This window comes from Mauremys reevesii, linkage group 10, assembly GCF_016161935.1.
Source record: "Mauremys reevesii isolate NIE-2019 linkage group 10, ASM1616193v1, whole genome shotgun sequence".
Taxonomy (NCBI): Eukaryota; Metazoa; Chordata; order Testudines; family Geoemydidae; genus Mauremys; species Mauremys reevesii.
The window spans coordinates 60812566-60835135 of record NC_052632.1 but is presented as its reverse complement, the minus strand read 5'-3'; the positions used below and the strand labels follow the sequence as shown (position 1 = coordinate 60835135).

General features: G+C 42.9%; 1 protein-coding gene across 7 annotated transcripts in view; it reads left to right on the top strand.

The window, feature by feature from the left end:
* Positions 1-22570, top strand: part of USP7 (ubiquitin specific peptidase 7) — a 145284-nt gene that overhangs the window by 19776 nt on the left and 102938 nt on the right. For 2 of the 7 annotated variants that reach the window (XM_039491151.1, XM_039491149.1), the window contains exon 4: positions 4184-4246. The exons of 1 other annotated variant lie outside the window; for it this stretch is intronic. In XM_039491151.1, the coding sequence (XP_039347085.1) occupies positions 4184-4246 (63 nt within the window). Of the gene's footprint in view, positions 1-4183; positions 4247-6584; positions 6723-13376; positions 14165-22570 lie in introns of those variants that run through there. 4 more of the 7 variants (XM_039491157.1, XM_039491154.1, XM_039491155.1 and 1 more) reach the window with 4 other exon arrangements.

The following is a 22570-nucleotide window of genomic DNA, read 5'->3' as shown; positions in this document are numbered from 1 at the left end:
GCACCGCCCCCGGCAGCTCCCATTGGCTGGGGTTCCCGGCCAATGGGCTGTGAGCCCAGTCAGACCCGGAGCCTCTCCGGGGCTGGGGAGAGCTGCTGCTGAGGTCAGAGCGCCTACATTGCTGGCGCGGGGACCCCCGGAGCACAGGGCCTGGGGCCCAAACATTGGTGGAGCTGGGCGCACCCTCGGGATTATTGGTGGGGCCTGGGCCCCACGGGCCCATAGAACTCGCCACCTATGTTTGTTGTGTATATTATTGGAGACAGGATCCCCTCATCCCGGGGGCAGACAAGGACTGCCCCTGCCACGATCAAACACACCCTCCCCACTCCCCCGCAGCTACTGTGAGTGAAATTAACAAGGATGCCAGAAACCACTCCTAACCCTGAGGGCTGAACCACTCAGGGAACAGCTGAGTTTAAACTATTCTTATGCAGGGGGCAGGCTTCTCCCTCCCTCAGCCAGTCTCCTTTTCTTACCGGTCCTCCGTACTGGCCCGTACCCGCTTACTTTCACCTCTGCTGTGAGCTGAAGTCACTACCATCAGGAAAACGACCTTCCAAGATAGAAACTTAAGCTTACAGGAAAACGAATGGTTCAACAGGGGCTTTTATCAACTTCAGGCCACAGGAATATGTCTTGACAGAAAGCTTTTTAGTAGGAAACTTCAAAAACATCCAGCCCCACATGAACCTGACGTAGTGGTACAGAGCCCATGGTCTATATTACACTAATCCATGATAGGTCAAAATGGTTGTCAAATGTACTTGGATGGAATTATTCTTTACGTTTTAGTCTCAGACAGGTAAAATAAATAGTCAAGGAGGTTTTGTGCAGGTCAGGTAAAGGGGCCTGCTTGGAGGTGCTTGCATCATGCCTTAGTCCCTTTCCATTTGGACTTGTAAGGCCTTCTAAACTTGAAGCCCAGCCAAATGATGCTCAGCAGTCTTGTGTCCAAGTGACCAGAACCCAGTGGGGCAAAAGGTTCTGCCTTTGATATAGAGGTCCTGCCAGGCTGGCTAAGTGCGTTGGATCATTTCAACAACCTCTTGTCTTTTGTTGAAAGATAGCGTATGGCCCTTTGGCTTCTGGTGCTGAGGTCCTCTGTAGAAGGGGACTGAGAGCCTTTGAAGCCACTTAGCTTGAAAGCATTATCATGAAGTAGAGCCTCACTTCCTTCCCAAAGAGCCAACATTTTGGCACAGCCCTCAGACTGGATGGTCACAGTGTGGCATTTCGGTGGTGAGGCCATTCTACACGGCTAACATCCTGCAGGTGCTGGAGCACCAAAACACCAAAGCAAAGCACCTTGTAAGTACCAAGGCACTGAAAACATTGAGGCACAAAAGGGTGGTGAGCACTAACAGCTCATCTGTGACAAAGTTCTAAAGAGGTCTCCACAGAGACTAGGAAAATCAAGTATCAAAGCAGGTTCCAACATGCAAGGAATTGCTCAAGGCAACAGCCTCAAATATTAGCACAGCTGTACTCATCCTGCAGGAAGCTCCTTTGCCAATTGCAGACAAGAAGGAACTGATTGTGATATCAGGAAGAAGGCATTTATACCTGGCATTTATACCTGGCAGAGGCCTGACTTCTCAAAGCTATTTAGGTACCTAATTCCCATTAATTTCAGTGGGACTTAGATACTTAAATACTTTTGAGAATCTCAGCCGTTAGAGAATAAGCAATTTTTGAGTGATCCAAATATGGGGCATCTGAAAAATTGAGCTGGAAACACCCCCGCTTTCACACACCCCGTTTTTTGTTTGTTTGATACAGTATCTCAAATATGGTCATACAGATTTTTGTTCATATTTTCCAAAAGAACTTAGTGGGCTCAGTTTCTGCACAAACAAGCAAATGCAGCCCAAAATCCAGCCTCTTAAGATTGAAGGGGACCGATCTTTCACTAAAGTCAGTGGGAGCTTTGATACTCATTTCAAGCAGGATTGGGCCCCTTAGAAAGCAGACTTTCTGAAATAATGGTTCTGGCGGTTTACTTTAAGCTGTGCTATTAGCAATAATTGGATTTTTAATATTCTTACTCAAATAATAAAAAAATGAATTGTGTGCTCAATAAATTGCATTCAATATAATATTCATGATTAAATACTGAAAATAAATAAGTGCAGTGAAGTTGCAATAGCTACTTTTGACTTCCCCTCTGCTGAAATTTCATTCATGCTTTCATCTCCCCTCATCCTGTCTATTGCAACTTTTTCTCAGTGGTTCCCCCAACCCCAGCATTCCAGACTCCACCATGTGTAGAATGCTTCTCATATGTAGAGAGCACTCCCATCCTGAGACACCTCAGCTGGATCCACTTTCATTTCAGAATCCCAGTTCAAAATCACTTCCATCATTTTTAAATCCCTCAGTAAACTTGCCTAAGGCTGCCACCCAGATGTTAATCTCTCTGCTCTCTTCCCAGCTTTTTCTGCTCATCTGGTATCTGCCTCCTCTCTGCCCACAGCACAGTCTTAGCACTGGTGGTATGAGAACCTTCTCCTCTGCTGTTCCTGCATCCTGGAGCAGCATTCCTGCAGTTTGCATTCATTCTTCATCTATTTTCAGATATCTGGAGAAATCTTTTCCTCACTTTTATATCTCTCTTAAAGGTGTTCTCCAGAGAAGAAAAAGATTGTGCCTTGTTTTGTTAGTTTATAAAGAAGGGCTGAAGACATTTTAAAATGTTGGTTTCAATTTTTTTTCTCCCTTTACAAAAGAACCATTTTGACCTCTCTAATTTTACTGGAGGACACACGGAAACAAGAGAACTGGTGGGAGTATGATGCTACAAGAGTTTGAAACTGGAACAATTGAAGGCAGAAATTTTTAGTCAGGTTGTTTCTCCCAACACCCATTTAACTCAAGCTCCTAACAAACACCTAGTATAAAAACTCTATTTGTGAAAGATTCAATGTCTTCCACATGTGCAGCTGATGGCTAAGAACATTCCCATTCCAATTGTCTGGTCCTCTCCTCCAGCAAAAACAGGGGCAACAAGTCGTCATAATTCAGATATTCCTAAAATACTAACAGGAGGAGAAAGGCTGGTGCTAATCCTTCAGTTGCCTTCATGCAGTCAGATCTCAGTGCCCATACAGAGCCTCGCTGACTTCAGTTGGACTCCACGTGGGCGCAAGGGCCTGCCTGCACAGATCTCCCTCCACGATCGAGGCCTTTATTTGAAAGAGAAAAATAACCCGTGCCTTCTGAGCCTTTTTTTCTGTTCATCACAAAATTAAATTAAAAGATCACAAACATATTTTCTCCAAATTAATCTTTCAATTTTCTCTCCTTTTGCAATTGGACTGACTTGTTTTAACTTATTCATCATCCAGTAGCTCTTCTCTGCCATGTCCAGCAGAATCACCGTTAACTTCAGCATTGACTGCCAGTGAAAGCTATAATACTCTCCAACTAACTAGTAGTATTAAGCCCCATTAAGGCTTTGGGGCTAAAACTGCATGGTGAATGAAGGTCTACAAAAATAAGGCCCTGATTCTGCTATCTGCTCCATCCAGGCAGACAACTCCCCTCCCCCTTTTTGACTTCAGTAGGCTCCCCTGTGCAGATCAGATTGTGGGATCAGGTCCTAACATTGTATTGAACACTGACATTCTAAATACCTAGTTTAAAATAAGTAAAATCTACTGCTTAATGTCTGAGAGATTAAACTAATACAACAGATGTCACTTTGGTGGAGCCCATAATACAACCTATGTTTGTGCTCCCTCAGCCTTGTTTTTGCAATCTGGGGTAAATCACGAGGGTAAGTGAAAAACAGAGAGAGTATGTGTCATTTGTGGAGAAAAGGTAATGATGAATGAGTGGCATGATTGAATGGAGAGAGAATAAGTGAATGAAGGGATTGGAGGAGATGAAGTTGTTCTTCTGATTATTCCAGAGGGTGGGGATAGAGTAAGAGGTGGAGGAAATAGGACTAGGAGAGACTGCGCTTGTAGGTTTTATATTTATGCTCGGGTAGTCATTTGTTTTGTAAACAGAAAAAATTAGACTGAACATCAATATGGGGAGGTGTTGCATAGCCAGGCAAAAGGTGGATGTGTTCAGGATGGATGAATAACTTGCATGGTTAGTCCCTCTGCTTTTGTCACATTGTGTCACAGATTTATTTTCACTTAAACTTGGTTGCTTGTGCTTATTTATATTATAGTAGTGCCTAGAGACCCCAGTCGAGATCAGGAATCCATTGGGCTAGGCAGTGTATATACAAAAGGTAAGAGACAGCCCTTGTTCCATGGTTCCATCCCTTGCCACTAAATAGATAAGACAGTGAAAGTCTTGTTACAGATAGAGAACTGAGGAACAGAGAAATCAAGGTCCAATCCAAAGCCCATTGAAGTCAATCAGATCAGGCCCCTGTTCACTTCCCCAAGGTCACACAATAAGTCTGGACACTGAAATATACTGATAAAGACAGATTCTTCTACTGATTAAAGAACAGATCTTAGCTTGCAATCCTGGTTCAGACAATGGATCAGTATGTGACCTTGGAAAAGTCAGTTAACCTCTCTGGTAAAATGGAGATTTTAATACTACCCTTACAGAGCAGTTATGAAGATTATCAACTAATATACAAACACTTGGAGAGTCTCTGAATGAAGTTATTAATACATAGTGCTTATCTAGTTATTATTAGACTGGCAGGTTGAGGCATTTTGGCAGGGCCATGTGTGTTGTGTTGATAGGAGGGATCCATTTCCAGTGCTGGCAGTCTGGCATCTTTCACTAACAATAAATTCACTTTAAACAGGACAATTCCTAATATATCTAATTTGTTAGATACTTTTCAACTTTACCTTCTCTTTTACACTTGGCAAAAGCTACTCCTATCACAACGAAACATAGCTGATTTGTATAGACAAGATGAACCATTCCTTCCATTCCTTTTTTACTTTGGATATATATCATTGTAACTCTTGACTTCACAATTTACTGTTTGCAGCAAAACTGGATGAGGAAAAAATCATTTCACTTTTCAAAGATGGCAAACAACTGGGTCATCACCTAGCAGTTTAAATGTAAACATACCATTTTTAGCAAAAGAGACTCATTTTTATTGGAAAATTAAAGTGGATCAACTCTGTGTGGGGAAATACAAATCCCAGCTAAGGAGATAAAAATGTCTTATCTTGACTTTCTTTGGAAAGACGTGTTATAATTGTGGCTTTGGAGAAATGGTCAAAAATATACTTGAAATCATATAAACCAAATCTTTAAATTGTCAGCAACGTTTAGATATAATTGATCCACCATGTAGAAATATTAATGGATAATGCTTCATATAGCTCTTTAAAAATATATTGCCATAAAGGGACATCATCAACTTGAAATAACCGTTCCCTGAAAATTTTGTACTTACAGGTTTTTTGGGTTTTTTTACAATTAACGCCTAATATTACTACAACTGAAGGAAGTTAGCAGACAAATATTTCTCTAATTTTTTACTTTTATTTGTTCCATCAATAGCTATTAGCCAAGATGGTCAGGGATGCAACCCCATGCTCTGGGTGTCCCTAGTCTCTGACTGCCAGATGCTGGAAATGTATGACAGGGGATGGATCACTTGATAATTGCCCTGTTCTGTTCGTTCTCTCTGAAGCATCTGGCAGTGGCCACTGTCAGAAGACAGGATACTGGGCTACATGGACAATTGGTGTGACCCAATATGGCCATTCTTATGTTCATATGTTTCACAGCACAGTATGGTTAATTGCATTTTCTCTCTCTTGTGATGGATGACATCATTCTCGTGAAGCACGTGCACATGCTTCCCTAGGCCCTGCAAGAGGGTTTTCACCAGTAAAACCAAAGCTTCTGTTATTTCGCTTTTCAGGTCAGAAAAGGTGTCTCCTCTTCCCCTGGTGTCTGTACAAAGCCAGGGCACAATAAGAGTCTAGTGCAGAAGCTGCCTTCTTTGCTCCCCAAACACCTGTATGGGTCATGGGAGTACCAGATGCTTGGCAGGGGGCTAAGAGAATTCTCCTTCATTCCCCAGACCCAACTGCAAGACAGGGAGCAGCAGAGATCTGGTAGAGCATGCAGGGAAACATCTTTATCACACCATGAACCCCAAAATGAGACTGCGACACACCTGCCAGCCGCAGGAAGAGGTGTTGCAAATCTGTGCCCCCCAGAAGCACCCAGGAGCAAGTGAAAGAAAAAGCACCTGGCTGGGTGATTGGCATCCTGCAGTCAGGTCCAGGGAGAAGCCAAGAGACAAGAGCTAGTTAGGGAGGAAGAAGCAGAGCTGCAAAAGGCCAGGAGCAGCTGGCCTGAGACAGGAAGGCCACTTCCCACCCACTCAGGCTCTGCCTATATTAAGGAAATATGTACTGATGTAATATATTGATATAGTTACACCAGTGCAAACCTCTTAAAGGGACACTGGTACACCTTAATCCAGTAATACAACAAACTAAACAGCAACAGGGTAGGTCCTGCTTTTCCTGGTGCAGAGCATGTCCATTAGTGGTTTGTGCTGGCATAACTATCTTGATGTAATTACACCAGTGTAAATTCCCTCAATATACATGGCTACATACAGGACACAGCTCTCTCTTGCAGGATAAGGAGAAAACAGCAGTCTTACACAAGGCAGCAGGTGGCTGGAAGGGATCCCCTGCTGGAGCTAGGACAGTGAGTGGAGCAGCCTAGGAAGCAATTTGGATCCTTTGCAGGAGTTGGGCCAGGTAAGCAGCAGCATCTCCTGCTCCTATTTCAGCTTCCGCTGTGGGAGCCAACACAAGCCAGGCCTGGAAGGCAATGGGGATCCTACTGCAGGCACCAGACAGGAATGGGGGCCAGAAGGTCAGTGGTAAACTCTGCCCCTCAATGGAAACAGGGGATCCTTGTTCTTGGTCTGGATTACTCCGTGGGAGCTAGATGGAGAAGCTGGGGCTAAGAGTGTAGTTGGCTCTGTCTGCAGGAACAAGATATTGGGCTAGGAATACAAGAAGAAGTGGGGATCTGTCCCAGGCTCTTCTACAGAAGCCAGGGTCAGGCTGACTGTACAGCTTGGACTGGCTTTTACCTTTAGCTGTCTCCCTTCCTATGCACATTCATACTCCTCAGTTTGTGAGGATCCTTTATACAGTGAGAAAAACAATTTTAAATATACACCTCTACCTCGATACAACGCTGTCCTTGGGAGCCAAAAAATCTTACTGCTTTATAGGTAAAACCGTGTTATACTGAACTTGCTTTGATCCACCAGAGTGCGCAGCCCCCCCCCCCCCACAACCCTCCCCGGAGCACTGCTTTACTGCGTTATATCCAAATTTGCTTTATATCGGGTGGCGTTATATCGAGGCAGCGGTGTAATTTCAGAGTCTTAGGGGCAGGTCACCTCACCAAAATGAAGTTACTTCCTTTGAAATTAACTAATTTCAAGTTGACAGTGTCCCTTTAAGATCCGGCATTATTTTGTATTATGGTAGTGCTGAGAGGCCTCATTTGGGACAAGAGCCCTATCGTCCTACACAAACACACAGTAAGAGACATTCCTGGACCTAAAGCACTAACAATCTAAGTTCCTGATCCTGCCAACTGATCCAGGAGGATGAACTCCTGAACCCCACTGATTTCAGTGACGATTTGTATGGGCATAAGGGCCTGCAAGAGGGAAATTTTATTGATCAACTGGCAAGATAGGGGTCTAAGTCAAAACAAGTTGCAGTAAGTGAGTATAAAAAACAAAAGGAAGGCGTGAAGGAGGAAAGACAAGGATAGCAGCAATAGGAACATATGATTACATAGACTAACTAGAGGCACAATTTCCACCATTAAAGATTTTTACTTTTTTTGGTTTTTTTTTGGTAATATCAGAAATCCCTGCTGGCTGTTTGCCTAGCCACATTCAGTAAGCAATTTACCACAAGTATCACAGTAGAAGGGAGTCTTGAGGAGGGATTTGCAGGAGTACAAGGTAGTGGCCTTATGAGTTAGTTTGGGGAGAGTGTTCCATGAAGACGTGGCAGTGTGGAAGAAAACGCAAAGGTGCTTGCAGGAGAAGTGGAGAAACAGGCAATCCAGGCTAGCATCATTGGTGGGGAAAATGTGGAGCAGAATGCGAGGGGAGATAGAGATAAATAAAATATAAGAGTAGCCAAATAAGAATGGGCTGTATTGTGTATGTTGTTAAAAGTAAGGCTGAGAGCTTTTATTTGACGTGTTGAAGAAGGGGGAACTAGTGGAGGGACTCCTATGGGGTTGGCATGGTCAGAACAATGAGTTAGGAAAACGTATATTGGCAGTATTGTTTTGAATGGACCTGAGGTGGACAAGATGGATTTGTATATGTTGAACTGTGGACTTCAGGTTAGCCTAGTCAGTTTATTATGATTTGTACTCCTTGTGTAGAAAAAAGTAAAACACTTTAATCACTGGGTATTGTGAAATGGTACCAAAAAATTCCTTGCTGTGTAATTATTTCATAAAAGCATTTGAGATGATTATATACAATCGCTTTGAATTTACCTCCTTCTAGACATCAGTATTAAAATGTCTTTCTTATAGATTGGCTGTCCATAGATATATTTATAAAATATAAAGGGCCTGTTTTCATTTAGATTTTTCATAAAAGTATAGTATGTTTTAGTCTACATTGCACTTTGAATCTGTAAACTATAATTCCCTAAAGAAACAACTCATTTTAAATTAAGATGAGTCTCTATGGGTGGATGGCATAACTGTGATATTCCATCTTATTAAACTAGTGATATAGAGTAGCCACTTCCCATTTAACAGGAAAATTCCTGCCCTTTGCCCCATATCTCCCACAAAGTTTTCTATAGGTCTATTTTGCATTTCTTCTGCTTGTGTAAAACTATGAGAGATGGTAACATCTAATGAAAATGTAAAATGTCATAGTAAAATGTCAGCTTTCTGAGCTCTCCCCTTTTCATCTAAGACTTTCAGAAATTAAGTGGGTGTCCCCTCCAGACTTCTTTGCAGAAGGAGGAAAGGCATTTTGGTTCAAGTGCTTAGCTTCTGAGAACAGTGGTTACCTTAAAACAGCTCAAATCCAGAGAAGCTAACATATGTGATGGGATATTTTTTAATACCAGTGTCCTTAATAAGGGATTGAGGGTTGACATTATGAGAAGTTGATTGTCTTTTTATTATGGTGGGTTGTTTTTCCTTTCTTTTGGACCTTGCCTACTACCCTGATCTCAGTGACTGAGGAATTAGGCAGTAGCAGATAGCCATCCAACCACATGAGTATAAGAAAATTGTGTGTCTTGTATTGGGAATCACTGATGGAGGAATGAAGGTGTTAAAAACCTGTGCTAGTGAAAGATTTGGTAGGTGGGACTGGAAGTCATTGAGAAGGGTTATCTTTGGTTTCTGGGGAGCAGAGGTGGGGATGGGGAAGGGTAGCAGTAAGGAAGGACTTTCTGTAAGCTATTAAAGTTGGGAACAGATTAAAACACTAAGGACTGATAAAGGGACTCCCACCTAGAACTTCTTCCAGTGAGCCTGAGTGCAGATTTGTAGACCTTTAGGGTATGCTTTCACCTGAGTAGATAGTCTGATAAATCTGAGAATATTTTTTCTCTTAATTGATGTTTTGGGGTAAGTGGGAGGGGTGACAGGGAGAGTTGGAATCTATTTCTGGACAAAGTCAACTGGCAAATAGTTTAACTATTGGTTTTAAAACTGTATGAAGCACTAAACCTCAAATCTTGAACTCAAGTCCAGCTAGAGGAGCAAAGTTGGGTGTTGAGTAAGAATGGCCATACTGGGTCAGACCAATGGTAAGTCTAGCCCAGTATCCTGTCTTTCAACAGTGGCCATTGCCAGATGCTTCAAAGAGAATGAACAGAACAGGGCAATTATCAAGTGATCCATCCCCTGTCATCCAGTCCCAGCTTCCATAACCCCAGTCCAGTCAGGGGTTATGGACACCCAGAACATGGAGTTGCATCCCTGACCATCTTAGCCAATAGCCATAAATGGACCTATCCTCCATGAACGTATCTAATTCTTTTTAAAATTCAGTTATATTTTTGGCCCTCACAACATTCCCAGGCATCCACAAGTTGACTGTGCATTGTGTGAAGAAGTACTTCCTTTTGTTTGTTTTAAACCTGCTGCCTATTTTCATTGAGTGACCCTGCTTCTTGTGTGATGTGAAGGGGTAAATAACACTCTCCTATTCACTTTCTCCACAGCATTGAAGATTTTATAGACTATCATATCCCCCATTAGTCATCTATTTTCTAAGATGAACAGTCCTAGTCTTTCTAATCTCTCCTCATATGGAAGCTGTTCCATACCTCTAATCATTTGTGTTTCCCTTCTCTGTATCTTTTCCAATTCTAATATATCTTCTTTGAGATGAGGCGACCAGAACTGCTTGCACTGTTCAAATGGTGGGCATAGCATGGATTTATATAGTGGCATTATGATATTTTCTGTCTTACTATCTATCCCTTTCCTAATGATTCCCAACATTTGGTTAGCTTTTTTGGTTATTGCTGCACACTGAGTGGATGTTTTCAGAGAATTATCCACAACTCCAAAATCTGTTTCTTGAGTGATAACAGAAAAGTTAGACCCCATCATTTTATGTGTATAGTTGGGATTAAGTTTTCCAGTGTGCATTCCTTTGCATTTATCAGCATTGTATTTCATCTGTCATTTTGTTGCCCAGTTTTGTGACATCTCTTTATAACTCTTCTCAATCAGTTTTGGACTTAACTATTTTGATTAATTTTGCATCATCTTCAAATTTTGCCACCTCACTGTTCACCTCCTTTTCCAGATCATTTATGAATATGTTAAACAGCACTGGTCCTAGTACAGATCCTCACGGGAACCCCCCTATTTACCTCTCTCCATGGTGAAAACTAACCATTTATTCCTACCCTTTGTTTCCTATCTTTTAACCAGTTACTGATCCATGAGAGGATCTTCCCTCTTATCCCATGACTTACTTTGCTTAAGAGCCATTGGTGTAGGACCATGACAAAGGCTTTCTGTAAGTCCACATATACTAAATCAACTAGATCACCCTTGTCCACATGCTTGCTGACTCTCTCAAAGAATTCTAATAAATTAGTGAGGCATGATTTTCCTTTACAAATATTGAGTTGATGCCTCCCCAACATATATTAATTGATATGTCTGATAATTCTGTTATTTACTATAGTTTCAACCAATTTTCCTGGTAGTGAAGGTAGGCTTATTGGCCTATAATTGCTCTGATCACTTCTGGAGTCTTTTTTAAAAATCATCAATACATTAGCTATCCTCCAGTCATCAGACACAGAAGCTGATTTAAGTGATAAGTTACATGCCACAGTTAGTAGTTTTGAAATTTCATATCTGAGTTCCTTCAGAGCTCTTGGATGAATACTATCTGGTCCTGGTAACGTATTACTGTTTAATTTATCAATTTGTTCAAAACCCACCTCTATGGAGACCTCAATCTGGGACAGTTCCTCAAATATGTTACCTAAGAAGAATGGCTCAGGTGGGGAATCTCCCTCGCATCCTCTGCAGTACAGACCAATGCAAAAAATTCATTTAGCTTCTCTGCAACTGCCTTGTCGTCTTTGAGAGCTCTTTTAGCACCATGATCATCCAGTGGCCCCACTGATTGTTTGGCAGCCTCCTGTTTCTGATGTACTTAAAGAAGTAGATGTACAGGGCATGGTTGTGTAAGGTGGGGTGGGGGAAGGTGAGGATCCCTTTGCTCATTCCAAGCTATTTTATGGTTGTTGAGCTGCTCCGCAGAGGCTAGTACAGCTCAATGGCTAGAGTAGTGTCTGTGGGTCCTCAGGCATCTCCTCTTTGCTCTGCAAGGAAATATATACATAAAAGCAGTTCTTCTGGCCCCATCCCGGTCCTCTCACACCCAGCCCACACACCTGTACTTCCTCTTGCTACCCCTGCAGTGCTGCTGCACAGGACAGGGCTCCATGGGTGGACAACTCCTCACAGTCCTCTAAATCCAAATCACCACTCACAGACAGCAAACTCCAGTTCTGCTGAGAAGGGGCCCTCCACAGCACAGATAAAGGAGTTGGATTTGCCCCCAAAAGATAGTTTAAATTCACTCATCATTTTATAAATTGGAACAATAAATAATAGGTATTTGAAGTGGAACAGGCCACACCCTGCCAGTACAAAATTGTTAACTTCCCTAGAGTAGATTTTCTAGCTCTTTGGGAAACCTAGCTTTAGGTATCAAGTATCAGAGGGGTAGCCGTGTGAGTCTGGATCTGTAAAAGCAGCTTTAGGTGGTTTAAGTGCTTTCCTTAGGACAGATTGTAGAACTGCATCTCTCATCTCACCATCCCATAGCTTTCCCTCTTTAATACCACCAAAACAACAAAGAGTCTGGTGGCACCTTAAAGACTAACAGATTTATTTGGGCATTAGCTTTCGTGGGTAAAAAACCCACTTCTTCAGACGCATGGAGTGAAAATCACAGATGCAGCCATTATATACTGACACATGAAGAGAAGGGAGTTACCTCACAAGTGGAGAACCAGTGTTGACTTTTTACCCACGAAAGCTTATGCCCAAATAACTCTGTTAGTCTTTAAGGTGCCATTCAGACTCCTTGTTTTTGTGGATACTGACTAACGGCTACCCCCTGATATTTAATACCACCAGTCACTCCTAGTCATACCCCCTTTTACCTGCCTCTTATGGATGTTTTTAAACACTTGGAAAACGTGGCTATTTCCAGAGTTATGCAGACAATGAACTAACTCCTTATTTCGCAGTACCCCAGAGTTGGGTTGGCCAGGGCTTGGCAGGAGCCTTGGACAATTGCTCAGCAATCTCTCTCTCTCTCTCTCTGGAAGGTAAAGGCAAAACAGGGGAGGAGAGCCAGATTTGTTCCTATCTAATAGAGCAGCTTTTTTGGGTCGGGCCCTGTCCTCCCCCATGCCAGAGTGAGGGCCGTGCCTACCAGGGAGGTGGTCTCTCTGACAAGGGCCGCGGAGCAGAGGGGCTCTTTGCAGAGGCCTTGGGAGGGAGCCGCATATCCCCAGGGCAATCCCAGAGGAGATCCTGCCAAGGAGGCCTTCCGGCGAGTGGCGGAAACCCTGGCACAAGCCACTGGTCTACAGGGCAAGGGGGCGCCTTCGCGGAGGCCCTCGGCGGGAGCGGGGTCTCCCCCAAGGCAGGCCCTGGCTAGGAGAAGGGTGCCGGGCAGAGGCCAGCAAGCTGCTGGAGAGGCGGCGGCCGCTCCTGCGGGCAGCGGGCTCTGCCGGGCAGTAGCTGTTGGGAGGAGAGGGGCCGCTCACCGGCAGGCAGGTCCCTAGCAAAGGGCTCCGCTGAGAGCAGCCTCTCTCGGGCAGAGGCCCCGGGAGAAAGCGGCTGGTGCAGCGCGTCCATCCGGATAGGGCCCCTGTAACTCCTCCCCTCCGCTCCAGCCTCCTGTGGCGGCGGCGGCCCGGCGCTGCTCCCCCTCCCCGGCTGGCTGAGCGCCGCTGCCCCCCATGCGGATGTGACATTTCACGGCGCTACCGCGGCAGCCATTTTGAGAGAGACAGAGAGAGGCAGAGAGAAGCCCTGGCGCCTGCTACGCTCCCCACAGAGGCGGCGGCAGCGGCGGCGGAGCAGCAGCGGCAGCGAGCCGGGCGCAGGCAGCAGGGAGGCCTGCAGGCCGGGAGCAGGGCCCCAGCCTCGAGCGAGCGGCCTCCTGGGGAGCCGGGGGCTCGCGGCGCCTCCCCGACTCTCACCGCAGCAGGGACACCCGGCGGGGGAGGGGGAAGCGCCGGGCCCTAACTCCTGATCTTCCGGCCCCCGAGGAAGCCGCCGCCCCCGGCCGGTTCCCTCCTCCCCACCCCCTTCCCCCGACCGGGTGCCGCCGCCGAGATTGGGCGAATAGCGAGCAAATACGTGCGCGTCTCGCTGCCTCCTCCGGCCGCCCGCTCCCTGTCCGCCGGAGCCCAGCCGCAGCCCGCCGAGGCTGGTGCCCAGGCCCCGCCGCTACCCAGGCCCTGCCGCCCCTCCGCCCCCTGCCCTCCCAACACAGGCCTGCAGCCCCCTGCAGGAAAGGCCCAGGCCGCCGCCGAGCCACAGCCCCAGCCCGACATGAACCACCACCAGCAGCAGCACCAGAAGCCCGGGGAGCAGCAGCTGAGCGAGCCCGAGGACATGGAGATGGAAGGTAAAGAGCGGCTGGAGCAGGCACCGCAGGCGGCCCTGGCTCCCCTGAAGGCGCCCGGAGACCCTGACTCGTCCCCTATTCCCTTAACTTACTGGCCCCCCAGAGCAGCTCCAAACTCTTTGGTTCCCAGCAATCCGCTCCAGGCTTCTTCCCTACGTAACACGCCCCCTTACCCGTCTCCGGTCCCCTCTTCTTCCCCACAACCCACCCCCCTAACCGGAGCAACCGCAGGCCCCCGGGGCCGCTGGGAATGGAGCAGTGCTGATGGCCTGGCCTGGGGCTGGGCCGGGGAGAGACCTGGGAATAGGGGCTCCCCTTGGGCGGGGTGGGGTGTTACCCGTAGTTCGCTAGGGAAGGGGAGAATTGGGGAAAGTTTAGGGTTTGGAAAGTATGGCTGGGAAGGGTCGAGCGTCTGTGTGCCTGGGGCTGAGATACACTGGAGGGGTCCGATTGTAGGGTGCGACCCTTAAACCAATATCTTAATTCAAGGGGGAGAGATCGGGGTTCGTGGCTGACGTCTGGCTGGGGGCGGGGACCGGGGCATCTCGAAAAGGGGGTTCACTCTTCTGAGGGCAGGGTTTTCCTGGCTGAAGTGAAGGGTTTGATTTGGTGGGCTGCAGTGACACCCGGGCTGGTCTGTGCTCTGGAAATGGGGTTTAATAGTGGCAGGGTGATTTTGTTGGGTGAGAAGGGATGTTTAGCACTCTCACCCTGTGTGGATGGGAGCGTGTGGAGGTCCAAGGGCCCATTAAATGGGGCAGGTGGGCTCTCCAGTAAAACCTCGGCTGAGTGTAGATAGTGGGGTTCGCTGTCTGCAGAGGAGGGGCTGGGGATTCGGGTGGAAAGGGGGCTGTGCTCCCGGAGGTGCGTGACCCTAAAGTGGAAGCTTTACGACTAGGAGAAAGATTATTTTTGGGGGTGGAAGGAGGGGGCTGGTTCAAGGAATTCAACTGTGTATGGGAGGGTAGGCAAGGGAGGGGTTCCTAGTAGCGTTGCCGCTGTGACTCCTGAATGTGCTGCTGGAGCAGGCATGGGGGCGGGTGGTGGGAAGGTTTGTTTTTTTCTCTGTTGATTATTTTCCCAGTAGGTGAGCGATGAACGGTGGGTCATGGGGCCTAGCGATGGATGGTTTTACGGGTTGCTTTCTCAGGGTAGACCTTAGTAGTGCCTTTCCCAGGTCTGTTTTCCCCCAAGTGGATCCGGCCCCTGTATTTCTGCAGCCGCCTGCCCGCCCCTCTCTTCTGTGTTGTTGACTCTAGAGCCGCGCGGCAGGGTTTTGCCTTGCAGCCCTTCCATTGTATCTGCACACAGCCTGCCACGCGAGATGCTCGCCATTTTTAATTGGGGCACTGATCTGAGGTTTATTTACAGAAAATGCATCAGGATGGGGCCTAGCACGGGGTTCTGTGGCCATGTGTAGCTCTTACGTATTCATGGGACCCTGATCCTGCACAGTCATGCCATTGCTCAGGAGAGTATTTTGGAGGGGGAGGTTACTACATTTCCAGTCTTGCTCTTTATCCCAGACGAGTACCCTCTAATGGTTCTGTTTGGGATAAAGTCAGCTGTACTTTTTATTAATCTTGGCATTTTTTTTAATCTAAGGTATGAATCTTTTAATCTGACGTGTTTCTACTGTAGGAAATGTGTAAATACCTTATCAGAAACAAATAATGAATTCCAGCCATAACTACCCTCCACTATTGTGTATATTAATGGATTTTTGTCTTGCTGATCAAAAATATGAATTCACCTCAGTATTGCTTAAAAGGTGTCAATCATGAATGCAGGTATTCAAATCAACAAGAACAGTCACCATCAACAGCCAATTTAGTTGTGAAATATGCAACAATTGTTTTAGCAAATTTAGAATTTTCTACAACCAATCATGGATTGGTACTATGATTAATAAAGCTATTTTACTGAAAGTTGGTCGTAGTCACTACTCACTATATTTCATGATGAGAAGGGCATTCTGTGAAACCCTTCTTTTTTAAAACCTAAGACTTTAGTGCACAATATGATAGATGAAGCACATCATGTGTTATTTCAATGACTGGCATTGTTTAAAAAGAACCTCAAAACCTGTCCCCAAGTTGCTATACATGGATTCGATTTTTTTCATTGTAACCTCAAGAGAGACACATATGAGGTGAATTGGTTTAAAAAAAATACCTGTTCATACCTATTTGTATGTATGCATAAACATAATGTTTTGGGTATAATGAGTTTTCCAGGAGAATGTGCCATAGCCTCCAGCTATAAGCCTTGCTTCCAATATTCATTTCTAGTCCTTTAGAGTATTGACAGTGCTTAATGGTTCTCTGATTTCTCTGGGCTTGATCTCAGTGCAGCAGTATTCCAGAAATCTATTCAAGCCCTCATAGGCTGGTAAAATTCACACTAATGGTTCAGAATGATCATAGGGCATACTAATCTGTTTGAGAGTTTATTTGCACTAATGGAAAGCTTAACAGAGTTTAGATAAAAAGCAACAAAGAGTCCTGTGGTACCTTATAGACTAACAGATGTATTGGAGCATAAGCTTTCGTGGGTGAATACCCACTTCGTCAGACGCATGTGTTTAGATAGACTCTATACCTTTTTGGAGTGTTTGATTTTCATGAGAAATTAGTTTAGGTGCACTAGATCATTTAGTCTAGACTCTTGTTCCCTTTCTACTGAAAGACATGTAATTGCTTATATGTGTTCCCTTATTTTACAGTAGAGAACTGTGTTCAACTTTCTAATATGTGGATGTAGATACTTTCTTGAGGAGAGATAAATTGTCTTTAGAAATTGAGAAATTATTTAATAAAACAGTTCTCAAATATTACACTCTTTTATGCATGTTAAATGCCATTCTCCATTGAGAGATCAGATTAGATTTAGGAGGTATGTGAAGAATGTATGATGGAAAACTGAGTGCACATCTTGACTTTTGAATTATGTGAAGCCTGCTCACTTATTTTCTGTGCAGCTACACTGGACAGTTTCAAATGAGCAGAATTACAAACACAACTATTGAATCAGTAGAATTAAGTTCTGCCAGTTTGAATGTGACATTTTGTGGATACCTGTCCCTGTTTCTTTCTTTCTTTTGCTTTTGTGATCCAGTTGACTTGGTTCTCTTCCTTGAACATCTTGTAGGCCATAAAGTGTAAATATCAGAAACAGTAGACATTCCGGAAGATCAGATTGTAAAAAGAAATACTAAGACAAGACTTTTTTTACATTTTAGGTAGGAAAGAGGTATAATTTAGTCAGCAGGTATAGAAGTGGCAGCAACAGGCCTTGATAAGGAGTAAGAATTTATGGGGCCATATGGTATGCAATCTAACTTATTTGCCATATTATATTGAACAGAATAATGTAGTATTATGAGTTGGCTTCATTATACACATTCTTGACGCGTATGGTGGTTGACATTTTTAGCTATTTATTGTGATACAATATAGTTCCTTGCTGAATTATACATTTTAAATATAGGAATTGTATGGAAAGGTAAAAATAATGCCGTTCATTAAATGTTGACCTTTTCTGTGTACCAAATAGTGTTTGTGTAGTATATGCAGCTTGGCTTGTCATTTAAAAAAAACTGTGCTTTTCAGTTGCACTCCAAATGAGACTTGCTATACTAAATTCTAGGAAAGTTTTGTAAAATCATATAACAAAGGGAAATCTGGGGTCTTGATGTAACTCCTATATAACTTGCTTCCAAGGTAAATTGTATTAAGATCTATGCATACTCAAAGCACTTTGGTGCTTATATATAATCCATACAGTGCTTTCACCACTTCCCTTAAGAGACTATTTCATAGTCTAATTGATCTAGAAGGTGTTCCTAATATAATTTACATTTCCTTTTATTAATTTCTGCCCATTACCCCTAGTTATACTCTTGCATGTCATAGAAATTAAATTTCTCTCTTTGGGGTTAACATCCTTTATACAATTGTAGATTATGGTACCCTCCTTAATCCTGTTTAGTCAGTTCCAATTGACCACTTTTAATTTTTCCTAATATGTCAATTTCTCTAACTTCCTGGTAATTTTTTGTTGCTTTTCTCTGAACTTTTTCATATTTGTCTGTTTTGAAGTGCCCCAAACTGAATCTAGTATTCCATGTGAGTTCACACCAAAGTCATTTAGAAAGAGCAGGGAAGGAAAAACTTACTGTGAAAAGTTGCATCTGCATATGAAACCTAAAATTGCACTTTTCCCAGTATACCACCAGCAAGTTAGACATGAACTTGCAATGGTAACTATCATACCTTGATTTCTACAGTATTTCTTAGCAGGTTTCTTTTATAAACTGTATTTTTTATGTTTTTTTCCATGGGTTAGCTTGCTTTTTTCAAAGTTATATCACATTTTATTTTTCTTACATATCTTTCTAATGTTTACCTCCCTTTAACTTTTTTGACCTCATGAGTGACCTCAACTACTCACAATTGAATATCTATATAGATACTTAATGTATCAGAGGGGTAGCCGTCTTAGTCTGGATCTGTAAAAGCAGCAAAGAGTCCTGTGGCACCTTATAGACTAACAGACGTTTTGGAGCATGAGCTTTCGTGGGTGAATACCCACTTCGTCGGATGCATGTTGTGGAGATCTCCACAACATGCATCCGACGAAGTGGGTATTCACCCACGAAAGCTCATGCTCCAAAACGTCTGTTAGTCTATAAGGTGCCACAAGATACTTTAATGTAGTGTTCATTCCACATCAGAAAATATACTTTGTGAAATACAGATTATAGTGAAAATATCATTGAATTATTTTTTAATCTGTGTGGTGGTCCTTGTCTCTGTTGAAGCCCAAGAATAATTTCTTTTGGAATCCCACATAATACCATTATTTTTATGGATGGAGAGGACTGGGTGAAACTGTTTTTGAGGCTCATCAGCTCTGCCCTTTAATTTAAAAGAGTTCAAGATTCCCCTCTTTTTGTGTCCCCTCCCCCACTATCTTTCAGACTACTCCCATCTTGGTAGTGATAAACTCAGGTTATAAACTTGATCTACTTCTCTGAGTTTATGGACGTTAAATTTAGCTTGCAAACATGGGTATCTTACATATCCAAGTGGTGTTCTGTCTCCCCCCTCCACCCCTTTTGACATTTTTCTCTGAGATGGGGGATGGTTGAATGAGATGGGATATAAATGATGGAAGGGAGCAGACTATAAAGTGAAATTAGTTTGGAGGCTTAATGGCAGTGCATCCGGTAAAGAACCCAGCTTAGTCCGTTGTTCCCCTCAACAGCAATGTTTAGGGCCCTTCTTGAGGCAATGTACTTGGCCCCGGGAAAGGAGTATGTGTGTCGTATCACTCTCAGATGACCATTTCATGCCATCCGAGGGAAGTATATCCAAGGGCTTCTCCCAGAGGATGGATATAGGACCTCAGCACCTGGGCAGTAAAATGGGAGAGAGTTGGATTCAGGAATCCTCCAGGGAAGGAAAAAGAGAGAAACTAAGACATTGTGGGATGAGAAATAAAATGTGCAAAATCTCGGAAGGCAGATGGAAGACTAAAAGAAGTGAATAGTTTAATTTTAAAGGGTGAAGGAGGACATTTTAAAAAACTCAGATTTACCTTTTCCATCCCCTCTTCCCAGTTAAGTGTGTGTGAATCCTCCATATCCAGAATAGGAATAAAATCTCCCTAGGAAACTATCCTAATGTAACTGAAATTATCTGTGTAAAAGCACTGTAACCATGTACATATTTGAAACAGAGATAGTCTTTGAGTCTGGCTTCGCTAAATCAGTTTCATAGCTACAGAAAACTTATCACAAAGTAAATCTATGTAGTGCATCCAAACTGCAGCAGTTAAACCAGTTTAGCCAGAAGCCAGTACATGTTGCATGACATCATAGGATATTTGTAAGTGATTTGGGGTGTGTATGAGGGAAATACAGGGTTTAGAGCTTGTGACTTGTCCATATTTCCTTAAATGTTTGTTAAATCCGTTTTTGGTTGCCCATTTTTAATCATTCTTTACTTTTAAGTATTGTATTCTGCATATGGATGAAGAAAATGTTGATAATTCTAACCCAAAGGAGTTTTAAAGTTATTGTTACCTAACTCTGTTTAGTTGAGAAGTATTATTTACATATTTGTGTAGTGCTGAAAATGTACTTGATAATTTGCAGGCTGCAAAATTAATAATGCTTAGAAAACTTGTTTCTTTAAAAAAAACTTTTTTTCAAAGTTTCAATCTGCTCTAGTCCTATATAATCCTGTTACTGATAAACTTCTATAGTGAGGTGGGTTTGTTTTCCCGGAAGTTGGTTTGGAGGAGAGCAGGGGTCAGGGCATGTTGATCAGCATGTCAAGCTATTAAATAGGTATGCTTGCTTTTAAAACTTTTTTGCTGATTACTTATGTGGCTTTATATATTGGTGAAATTGTTTCAGTAGTTTGAATGTGTTACTAGTAGCCAGTGTATCAATAAGTAAATGTATAAAGTAGTTTTGCAAATTGGAGTTATTGCAACAGAATATACAGCTGTTGGTACATTGTTGTAATAGGCTGAGATTTAACCCTTAAGTATTGCATCTAAATTCCTTTGTTAACTAATTCATATAGAAAACAAGCAATGCAACTTCAGAAGCTTTGAGGAAATAGACTGTTTTAAATGAGTTGCAAACTTAAGGAAGAATGTTGACCGTGAAGAGAATCTGTGCCATTTTTCTGTTTGAAATTGCCATACCTATTTTGAAAGCTGTTTTGGTGAACTAGAAAAAGTTCAGCTTCAAAAGAAGTAACAAACTTTAGGACTCTGTAAACAAGTTGCAAAAGAATATTGAGGCCCGGGGAAGGCAGTTTCTCCAATTACTTTGATCATACAGTGTCTGCAAAGGTGTTGGTTGTTTTTCAGAATATAAAAGCACTTTTAAAAATGGTCTTAATATCAAATTTCTTTTAAAGGCTGTTTTATAGGTTCTATACATAAACATAAGCATATGTATGCCATGGCTGCAGATTGTACAAAACAAAATGTAAATGTTTGGGACCACCTACACAAAAACTACTTCAAAACAAAACCAATTCAAGGCTGATTAGAATATATGGAAATATTCTTACATTTTTATATTGGATTTGTATGTACTTGGTGTAGAGCATATCTCAATTTGTGTATTTAATGGACTTTTGAAAGATTCACCTAATAGTTACTCTAGGCATATGTAAATTAGAAATGCAAAGATTATTAAAAGAGATTATTCCTCACAAGTTTAATCATGGAGAATTAAACAAAAACAAACAAAATCACACTTCATAACCTAACTGTTCTCTGACTTCTAAGAAAACAGGGCTTTCAGTGTCTTTGAAAGTCTGAAGTCTTAGACTCTGTCAGACCAAGGGGCAAAATGAGTTCCAGAGTGGAGGGCCCCTCATAGTGTGTTGACAGCAGCCTCCTGTTTAAACCAGGGGACTGAGTTCAGGCACTTCAGCTGATTCCTGCTACTGGCATAAAGAGAGAAGGAAGCAGTCTTTAAAGTAGCTAGGTCCCAAATTACTTAGGAGTTTGTACATCAAAACCAACACATTGAGTTGTGCCCAGAAATAAACTGTAGGCCGTGCACATCACAGTAATGTGCTCTTTGTGCAATACACCCTTGTGAGTGAGCTGACACATTTTGCAATAGCCAGAGTTTTACATGGTCTTCAGAATTACTACAAAAGATATTAACATCTTATAAGAAGCAATCATTTAGTACTTGTTACAGTGATAACTAGTTTGTTTCTCTGTGCTTTATTTTCTGTGGTGAGTTAGTTGTAGGAAGGAGAAATTGGGGGGAAGATAAAGGTTGAAAAAGAGCAGGGTTTTCCATGACAAAACTGGGTTTTTCTTAAATTATGTGATCAAATAGACTAATATTGGGTTTTTTTCCTGCACCAGTACAGCATAGGAAGCATTAAGGAGAAAAGGAAAATAGACAAGGGCTAATGTCAGAGGTCAGTGTAGACATTTCATTGATAACTGATTGCTGTACAATTAAGTTTGATCTCATAATAGTGATTCTGCAAGATGTACCACAAGGATGAATTCTTTAAAAGGGTGTATTCTTAAAGATTGGGACATTCCTAATCTCATTTCTATATTTTTGCATGAAGTGCCATGGATTATCCTGGGAATTAGACAAAATGAGTCATACTGATCCCAGGGAAACTGAATCTAGTGATATAGTACACCACTTAGGTAAATATCTTTGGGAAGGGTATGGGAGGGAGTAGTCAAATCAACATAGATTCACAATAAGGATATAAAACATTTCTAACCTTTTTGGAGTCTTTTTTTAACAATGTTAGACAGTAATGGTCTGTCGATGTAACTTGGATTTTGGTAAAGATTTTGATAAGGTCCCCTTATGAAAAATGGAAAAAGGAAAATAAC